Source organism: Ostrea edulis, chromosome 9 (genome assembly GCF_947568905.1).
Source record: "Ostrea edulis chromosome 9, xbOstEdul1.1, whole genome shotgun sequence".
NCBI lineage: Eukaryota > Metazoa > Mollusca > Bivalvia > Ostreida > Ostreidae > Ostrea > Ostrea edulis.
The window spans coordinates 15024208-15034248 of NC_079172.1; the positions used below are offsets into that span (position 1 = coordinate 15024208).

The 10041-nt window shown below is 33.0% G+C and overlaps 1 protein-coding gene across 2 annotated transcripts; it reads left to right on the forward strand.

The window, feature by feature from the left end:
- Window positions 1-483: 483 nt before the first annotated feature.
- Window positions 484-3479, forward strand: LOC125658985 (uncharacterized). 2 transcript variants are annotated; one of them, XM_048890462.2, is made up of 6 exons: window positions 484-583; window positions 839-1032; window positions 1146-1256; window positions 1435-1780; window positions 2121-2144; window positions 3182-3312. In XM_048890462.2, exons 1-5 carry the CDS (start codon window positions 496-498, stop codon window positions 2141-2143), a joined length of 762 nt encoding a protein of 253 aa, XP_048746419.2. In that variant the 5' UTR covers window positions 484-495; the 3' UTR covers window position 2144; window positions 3182-3312. The 2 variants fall into 2 exon arrangements, with proteins under 2 accessions (XP_048746419.2, XP_048746418.2); XM_048890461.2 differs by lacking the exon at window positions 2121-2144 and having other exon boundaries at window positions 3182-3479.
- Window positions 3480-10041: the final 6562 nt, after the last annotated feature.

Sequence of the window (10041 nt, forward strand, 5' to 3'; positions counted from 1 at the left end):
GCACAAACCTAATCAAGAAACATCAAACAATTTTACAACGAATGTATAGGATTTAATATGAAAACTAACATAAATATGCAGGTCTTGCAAATTTATATATTTCCGCTAGAATCTGTTACATAACTTTCATGAAAAATGTCTGTTAATAGAACACAATCGACGCCTTCTTTTACATGTTGCAATACTGCTAAAAATTAACAAAACGCCATGTAAATATACATTTGGCCAATAGTTGGAACAGGAAGGGCTGCGAGTTAACATAATTATTTAAATCGGATTCTGAATGACAGCGTATGACGCGTCACCGGAACACAGTATATCTCCCACTATCTCCGCACATAATAGACATTTGGTTCCTGGTACCTGTAAATATAATTCAATAGTGCAATTCCTAGAAATTCTCTCTCGCGGATAATAATATAGATCAGAAGTAAGCTAAACTTTCAAATTTAGATTACCCCACGAGGAAAATGATAAGTTTCACTTTTCCTCACAATGATCAATTCCAAAATTCCAAAATTGGTCTATATAAGCACAGTCTTTGAACCAAATTGTCAATCAGAATCTTCGATAAGAATGGAAGGTTTGTAGAAAAATTGTTATATCTAGTAATCAATATTAAAGGCACAACGTTATTAAACATTTTCAAGTTGTTTAGCATGGAAACGGTATATAATTTATATAACATATCTCACGTAAAGTTTTTAAGGGTTGCAATTTTAATAAAATTCCTGATTAACAATTTTTAAAAATAAAAATATGTGCTATGCGTTTTATAATTCAATATATGATTAAGTTTACTTCCATGTAACAATATTTGGTTTATTCTTGTTGGTAGATATCAGAATTACCATTATCTTAGTTCTCTCCCTTGTGGCTGGTTTACAAGCTGCTAGATGTCGCCCATGTGATGGCTCGTCATCGAGTTATGCTGACAAATTGAATACCTGCAACCACCATGTGACAAAAGAAAGCGTTCTCAATTCACTGAAGTCGCTTAACGAAACGTTTAGGTCATTCAAAAGAGAAATGGTGAGACGGGATTAGCAGTATTTTATACGTAATCATTATACATGTCTATTTCTTTACAATTTCATCATTATTTTGATGTCCATTGAATAATCACATATATGTCAATTTCAAAGGAGACGCAATACAACATCATACAAGGTTTTGACATTTCCACATTTTCCACAACATGTGTTGAGGACCCTCTAACCGATACTATCAAGAAACACCTGCCAAAAACTCACAAGGTACTGGACAGTCCTCCCAAACTGTGAATTATTTTTGCATGTTTAAACATCCCAACTTCAAAAAGACTAAGTGTTTTATGGTTCTGTCTATCATAAATCTCATTTCAATATTAAAAACATATTTGTGCCGCCGATTTTAAAATTCTACTTTTACTATTCTACTTTTACTATTTTACAGGACCGCTTTATTCACGAAACATATGCCACTTTGTCATATGCTTACGATGTATTAGAAAAGGCCTCTTACAATTTCGAAGGGGAGCGCTGGATACTAAAAGGCAAACTTACAAAAGTAATGTGCAAAATGGTTAGTGTCAATCGCAAAATTCACTGCAGAAAGAATCGCCAGAAACCATCCCAACAAATGAAAAGCTTTGACGTGACCAAAGTATGTGAACGAAGAAACGTTTTCCCATGTGGGTATCGACCACTCTGGACTTTAAAAGCTTTGGGAAATGTACAAACAATCATAGAATATACTTTAAGATTCTGGGATTCCTGTGTCAAAGACAACTCCAGAAACGGTAAGTTAGTTGTGAGGAAGCAAAAATGTAAGGGGAGTAAACTAAGGGGAAACTGTTCCAAGAAAATGAAAAGAAATCGGAAGGGCAAATGCCAAAAACGAAACAGAAAGACAAAGAAAAGGAAATCAAACAAAATGACCAAGTCGAGGCGATACAGAACGGTGCAAAATTACACGAAACATTAGCAAATCTGTTTTTTAACATATCAAAAAAGTCATAGATAATTGTTGTTACCGGGACGGTATATGTTTCCGTGTTTCACGTAATCTGTATAACATTACTTTGTTGTGCTTAGAATCCTTTTCCAGTGAAATTATATATTTGTATTTCTGATCCACAGATAACATTTGCCAACATCTATAAGGTGATTTTTTCACTAGATTAACATGGGCACATTGTAACAATGCATTAAACTATGCACAGCTTTTACAATTCATTATAACATATAGCTTTGGGATTTTTGGTGTATTAGTTTTGCTTTTTAAAATCGTACATTAATATGTAACTAATATATTGAAAGTGGAGAGAGAGAAATAGAGAGAGTGAGTGAGAGTTTTATCTAGCTGTGCTATTATACACAAAATCGCATCATTAGAATCGACAATACAGTACTGCACTTGAGGACGAAATCGTTAATAGTAACTCTTAAACTTTTCACAAATTCTGCATTACCTTATTATAATTATGTAAATCTAAAAATGGTAAAGTTAACTATTTTACCTCATAAAACTTGGCATTAAAAATGTATTAAATGATATGTAAGTGATTATTGTTAGAAAGAGAGAGTTCTAGAATGTGTAAGTGTGTTATACAGGCACCATGTGTCATGTGATGGGAGTGGTGTAATGCTCATGTAATAGCCGCATCATTCCATGCAATTTTATCATTTGCAGTACAACTACACAATATTCTGTGCAATTAATTTTAGACTAAACAGTTGTTCTGTGTTGTGTACAATTGTTTTATTTTAAATAAGTCATTTCCTTACAAAAACTTGATTTTCAAGCACATTCAAAGTGCGTATACTCAACTTGGGTTGGGTTTTAATTCCCACTTTCTGAAATCGTCTTTTTAGTACACATGTATATTATTCAATGAAGTCGACCGCGCATAATGAAAACCTATATATCACGATTATAATCTAGTCAGTTCAACATTCACACCTCCATTCTGTATCATTCGCAGTATATGGAGTTTTGGATTGCGACTTTATGGCATTGTATTTTAATTTATGCACAATTTATACAATTGCAATTTATATGATACAATGTATTGTATCAGTTGCACACACATTTATAAGTGAGTTTAGTTCTTGACTTTCCGAAGTTTTAAATGTTTTTATGAATATTTAAATTTGTACAATTACACATTGTTTGATTTTTAAAAAATGTTTGTATTTAGGTTCAGTAGTAAGTGTCTGCAGGCAAACAATTACCGGAATGCTATGGGAAGCTCCCTCTTCATCCGAGCAGTCCTGTACCATTACAAACTTGCCAGATGTGATCTACCTTATGATATTTACAATATATACATACGTATATTTTTAAAACAAAGATTGGTTAGTTACATACATATCAAATTATTGTTTATTATATACATTGCAATATACAAATGTATATAAATATTTACATTTTGTTGTTTTTATTGCTATGATGTCTTCCATGTTTTTACATTTGATAATAAAATGTTTTATATAATTCAATCTTGTTTTATTTGCCTCATTCCGGAATGAAAGCCAATTAGCCGTCTACATTAGAAATTGAATCCATGTTATAGGAATACGATATGTAGTCGAAGGCAGTTTTGCAAGTGTAGATTGACAGTGAGGATTGAATTCCAAAGTCCTTGCAACATACCGTAGTGTTTTAGAAATGAAATAATTTCTTTCTTGCAAGACAGTGGGCGCATTCACAATTTTCCCTTAATTTGGTACAAATCTTGAGTTTTGATATTGGTGCCAATGTTACACAATGGTAATGTTGGCTATCTTAAAATTTATATGAGATGATGAACTGTTGGCAAAATCTCTGCCAACGATTGCTGCAGACGACCATTGGTACCTCTGGTAAGGAACGGTTACCAGTGGTCGTCAATGATTAGAATCGGTAAATGTGTCTTTTGGTCATTTTATGACATGACAAACTCAACAAAAACTCTTTTAGATGTTGCTTTGTTAAAGCAAATTCAGGCAAATTTCTTGGACATGATGCATATATATTTTTAAATCGCAGAAGGCTACTGACAAACAAGTTGATGTTACAGGGGTTTCAACAGCCTCGTTTAAAGTCAGCATTTCGCAAATTCTGTGGTCGTTATAAAGACCTACTTTGCCAATACAACCTTGTATTGTGTCAAATGCTGTCTGACATGTTTCATACCAAATGTTAGGCCCTTCTTTACTCACTGATTTTGACTATGGATTACTCCAAGTATCTAACCCAGATATAGGGCTCATGGCGGGTGTAACTGGTCGACAGGGGATGCTTACTAGTACTCCTCCTAGGCACCTGATCTCACCTTTGGTGTATCAAGGGGTCTATGTATGCCCAACTCTCTATTTTAAATTCCTTATAGGTTATGAGATGTGTTCGTTATGTTCACCTTTTCATTCATGTCATCCGGTAATATTCTTTTGCCAAGGAAGCGTCAATTAGTACCACGTGCGCATTCTTGTCTCACACTTACACTTTAAATGATTTCAGTGATTTCCCCTTTATTGTAAAGGAATGATTTTTGATGAGATTTTGTTAACACTCGAGGGCAAAATTCCGAATCTTGTCGGCCACACTATTAAATGGAAAACCCGCATTGGTAATTCTACTGGCAAATGTGGTTGACCTGCAGAATTAGTTACCAATAAATGTTGGTACCAATGGTTTACCATTGGTAACTAGCACTATATACCAACAGCAACCAATGGCAGAATTATGAATTTCTACGACGTACGCGGTGTATGACAATGAGAAGCGTACATACATTTATTGATGATAGTAAACGAATTCCGAATGCCTAAAAATGCGGTCCGAAGTCTTGATTTACTAAATCAATGTAAGATTTATTTTGGGGATCAGTACAATATTTGATTTGCCCAAGATAAGAGATGAATGTCAAAATAGATATTGATGTGACCAGGATTCTGCTTGACAAGTAAACATTAAATTTTATTATTTTCACTTATGGGTTCTTGTCCTTTTGTTCGTGGTTGAAGGTCATCACAATGATCACATACGATTCTATTTTTGCCCCGACTAAACTAAATACTACTGGAATTGAAAGGGAAACTATTTACATCGAAATCAATTGAGGAAACGGTCGGAGGGAAATTACAAGAATTGGCTTCAAAGTACAGATGAATTTGATGATGTAACAACAGCCGTGAAAATCGTCATTCTATCGTTATAGAACCATGCATTTCCGATTGCGTACATGTTTAGTTGTTTACTAGGATTAAAACATAAGATATTTCCTTATATGTATATTTTCATCATTGTCAGTTTAAATCGGGATACCGTGTATTTATTTTCACTGAATGCTGAATATCATCAGGGTTCTACACAATATATACCAAGTATATATATATATATATATAAAGCACAGAAATAGCTGCTATGAGATTTGGTTCTGGAGGTCGTGAGTTCAACCCCGGGTAGGGGCGGAAGTGGGTATCCAAATAAAGTGAAATTTTCTGTGCTTTATATATATATTCAATAAATTCTTTAAAAATCTACTGACGAGCCCGCAGTGCGAAAGCGCTATAAATAAAAGTTTGAGTACTGGATTTTATTTTTTGACTTTATATATATATATATATATATATATATATATATATATATATATATATATATACATACAGAAAGTGACATGTAGTAAATATGTCCGTGTAGGTGTTTTGTTTATTTTGGTTTCTAAAATAGATGTCTGTTCGTGTTCCAACGCGAGAAAGAAAAATTAGTGGCGCATTTTTATTCATATCGATAAATGGAATTTGTTTTAGAAGGCATTGAAATAATTAAATCTAGTTTCCTTTGTTTTTAAAGCGCCAACGCCTGCCGCGACACGGGACCTCCGTTTTAAGATCACATCTGAAAGTCCCAGGATTCTCACTTCTAAATGCCGAGCGTTTCACTAAGGAGCAATCACGACCTATATTACGTCTCACAAGATTACCCCGTTTACCTGATCCAGATATAGGGCTCACGGCGGGTGTAACCGGTCGACAGGGGATGCTTACTCCTCCTAGGCACCTGTTCCCACCTCTGGTGTGTCCAGGGGCCCGTGTTTGCCCAACTCTCTGTTTTGTATTGCTTATACGAGTTATGAGATTGATCACTGTTCGTTATCTTCACTTTTCATGTAGGTTTATTATTGACACACGAGCAGGTTGGGACTCATGATCACTACATCCTGGTTACGACGCGAACGTTCTACAACTGAACCCATGACCGGTCTTTCGATAGTGTAATGACAATGAATGAATATATTGCTTTCGTCTGGAGTGTAACGTGTTTCAATGTATTGCACGTTGTGTTTTATTCAGGGAATTGATTCAAACAAACAAACAAAAATAGAAGAGAAAACCTACATACAGATAACTGATTAATTGTTTTCAATGTATTTTTTATCTCGAACGAGTTTTGAATACATTATCAAATAAAGGTAAGGTCATTGATATTTTGTATAAAATATTGAAGGCTGTAAATGAATGCAATTGATAAAGATTTTATGTTGTTGACAGATCAACTGGAATTATGTACTAACGGACTGTCCGACACAACACTAACATTAACTTCACAACTCATGTTAACGTTACAGTTTGAAAGATCATAGAGAACATTCAACGCCTTGGAGGAAAAGAACACAGACACTGTTGTCAGAATGGCTGACGTGACAGAAGAGTGGACTGAGGATATGGAGCGGAAGTTCAGGGACCACTTCCACACTGATGTCCCAAAGACCAACACCATCTTATTGAGATGAATTTCCGAAATCAACAAATAGCTCAATAACACTCTGCCCAGGCAAATATCTACAGACCCATTGCCAAACTACAGAGTCCGAAAGCCAACAACAAAGTACCGGTAGAGGTATTGCAGACAGCAACAAAAACCAATCAACGCCATAGGGAAGTCAGACACCGCTGAATCCACCAATTCCTGAATTACTTCAAGAACAGATTCATCGATGGGACAAACGCAATGAAGTACGTGAACTCAGCATTTCACCAGCTAAAACAGAGCGCTTCAAATCTTATCAGCTAAATCGGAGCGCTTCAAATCTTATCAGCTAAAACACAGAGCTTAAAAAGCAAACAAATTTTATCAACTGGATTAGAACCTTATACAATAAACCTTTATTTTGAGTAAAAAATAACGGTTACATATCTAAAACTTGTAAATGACTAGAGGTATTCATCAAGGATGTCCAATATCATCATTACTGTTCATCATCACAGTAGAGATGTTAGGTACAAGAATTAGATCTTCTGACACAATACATGGTTTTGAAATTGGAATTAACAAAGAGATGAAAATTATACAACATGCAGATGATTCCACAAGTCCCCTAAAGGACGTGCAATCAGTAAAACAAGTAATTAAACCAGTAAAACAATTATCTGGAGTCGCAGGTCCAAAGCTTAATCTAAGGAAATCAGAATGTATATTGCTAGGTTTTTTAAAAAACACATGTGAAAAGATTTAAAATGTAATTACAACAAATAATCCAGTTAAAACACTTGGTATATTTATAGGACATAACAAAATGTGAAAAGATTTAAAATGTAATTACAACAAATAATCCAGTTAAAACACTTGGTATATTTATAGGACATAACAAAATGTTGTGTCAAGAAAAAAATTGGATAGGAAAAATTAATCAAATTATTAGCATATTCGATAACTGGGGGAAAAGATATTTAACAATTTTTGGTAAAAAAGAAATAATCAATAATCTCATTATTTCCAATCTGACTAAAGTACAGACCTATATTATTATAATAATATAGGTCTGTACTTTAGTCAGACTGCATCATTTCCAAATTGCAATACAATGCGTCGATAATTCCCAGTCCGTCTGATGAAATATTTAAGCAACTGAACAGAAAGATATTTGATTTCGTATGTAATAGCAGGGAAAGAATCAAAAGAAATACACTTATTGGAAAGGAATTAAAAGGTGGAATAAATATTATTGATGTTGAATCCAAGTTTTTCTCATTAAAAGCGTCTTGGATTACACGTCTGCTATGTACTAAATCCAGTCTCTTAGCATTTCTTGAACATAAATTTCAAAAAGAAAATCTATCGCTGAGGTATATGACTAAAACAAACTTAAGAGATGTAAAAGAATATAAAGATATGACATTTCTGCCGTTGTTCTATGAAGTAATTTGCGCTTTTAACAAAACCAAAATGATTAAAGATATCTCTATGACTACTTAGGATGAATTCTTATCTTTACCAATTTGGAAAAATAACCTATTTCAGTTCAAAAACCATCCAATTTATTTTCCAAATTGGGTCAAGTCAGGAGTGATATACACTAAAGATTTATATGATAACAATGGTGTATTTAGAGATTTAAAATATTTTCAAGATTTAATCTCTCATAGAAACAATATTATCTGTGAAGACTATATTTTAAAACCAATGTTCAACCTCTTTACTCGTATACGTGACTGCAAAAAAGCTCCCTATATTGATATCAAAGACAACATGCACGTATTATTTAAAGGAAATAACTTTATTGATATATTGAATATCAAATCATATTTCTTCTATAACATATTAGTTGATATAACATGTTCATGAAGCCAATCACAGAAAACATTTGGACGGAAAAGTTTGACATTCCGAAAGCTTTATGGAAAACAATTTATCTCTTAAAAGTCGCAAAAAATTTCAGATAAACAATTAACAGATAAACAATAAAAGTTAACTATAAATTGTTACATAAACTTTTGAATAATAATCTGAATGTTAGCAAATGGAATCCAAATATACAAAAATATTGTGAAAACTGCGGTGAAATTAAACACATAGAACACCTTATATATGCCTGTGGAACGTCTAAAAGAATATGGAAAAGGATTAATAATGTACTAAATCTTGATATTTCTTGGAAACATATCGTCATAGGCTTTTATAATGAAACAAATCTATCAGAGGCTCTTAATATTTTTATTTCTTTCATTGCACTGAAGATTTATAAATATAAAATGAAATGTAGACTAACTGAAACCTCTTGTAACAGTGAAAATGTATATATCTCAGTGAAACGGGCTTTAAATACATATCAATACATTGCAGAAAAATCGTATTCAAATATATGGATTAAAAATATATTTACGAAAGTTTGTACAACTTTTGATACTTCTTGATTTCAATTTTGTATATAGGCCCGTTGTGGAGGGAGACGGCTCCTTCACATTTTGTTTACCTGGAGGCAGTTGTACTCTTGGTGTATGTGGTTGTGTGCCTTACAGGTAAACGAAGGTAGCCTTTCATGTGGTAAACAATAGCTTTGTTTTTGGGTATGACTTGACAATTCAATCTTACTATTGTAAACTTTATTGCATAAAATTGTATTATATATTGCACTACAAATTCATTGATATATAACATATATTTGAATATGTAGAACATTGAAATAATGTTGATGAATGATTTATATATTTGTTGATATTGAATTGAATAAAAGATAAAAAAAAAAAAAAAAAAAAAAAAAAAAAAAAAAAAACACAGCTTCAAAATTTATCAGCTAAAAATAGCGCTTCACAAGTGTGCTATGTTGCAATACAATCTACAATATTTGTGCTACTAATTAACGTTTGATACACATTATCATATGAAATTACTAATGAAATGTTAAGTATTCTTAAACTTTTTTCCCTTTTACATATATATTTATGCGTGTTTCTTATTCAAAGGATAGTTGTAAGATTGATACAGGCTATATATTTTTCTCGACATGTAATATCATGTGCACAAATTCCCATTGCACACACAAGTTTTCTTACCTAAATTCAAAATATATGTTAAAGGGTATAGCAAACAATTTAGCACATTTTGGAAAAGTAGACGATCAAAATGTTATCCGGTCGACTGGTCACTACGCGTAGCTCAACATCAGTTGTTTGTTTTTTTGTATTGTACTACGAGTAGCTCAACATCAGTTGTTTGTTTTTTTGTATTGTACTACGCGTAGCTCAACATCAGTTGTTTGTTTTTTGTATTGTATTACGCGTAGTTCAACATCAGTTG

Coding starts and splice junctions, on each gene's coding strand:
- LOC125658985 (XM_048890461.2), top strand. CDS start 496: ATGATCAATTCCAAAATTCCAAAATTGGTCTATATAAGCACAGTCTTT. Junction 1,257..1,434: donor ACCTGCCAAAAACTCACAAG/GTACTGGACAGT, acceptor ACTATTTTACAG/GACCGCTTTATTCACGAAAC. Junction 1,781..3,181: donor CAAAGACAACTCCAGAAACG/GTAAGTTAGTTG, acceptor GTTTGTATTTAG/GTTCAGTAGTAAGTGTCTGC.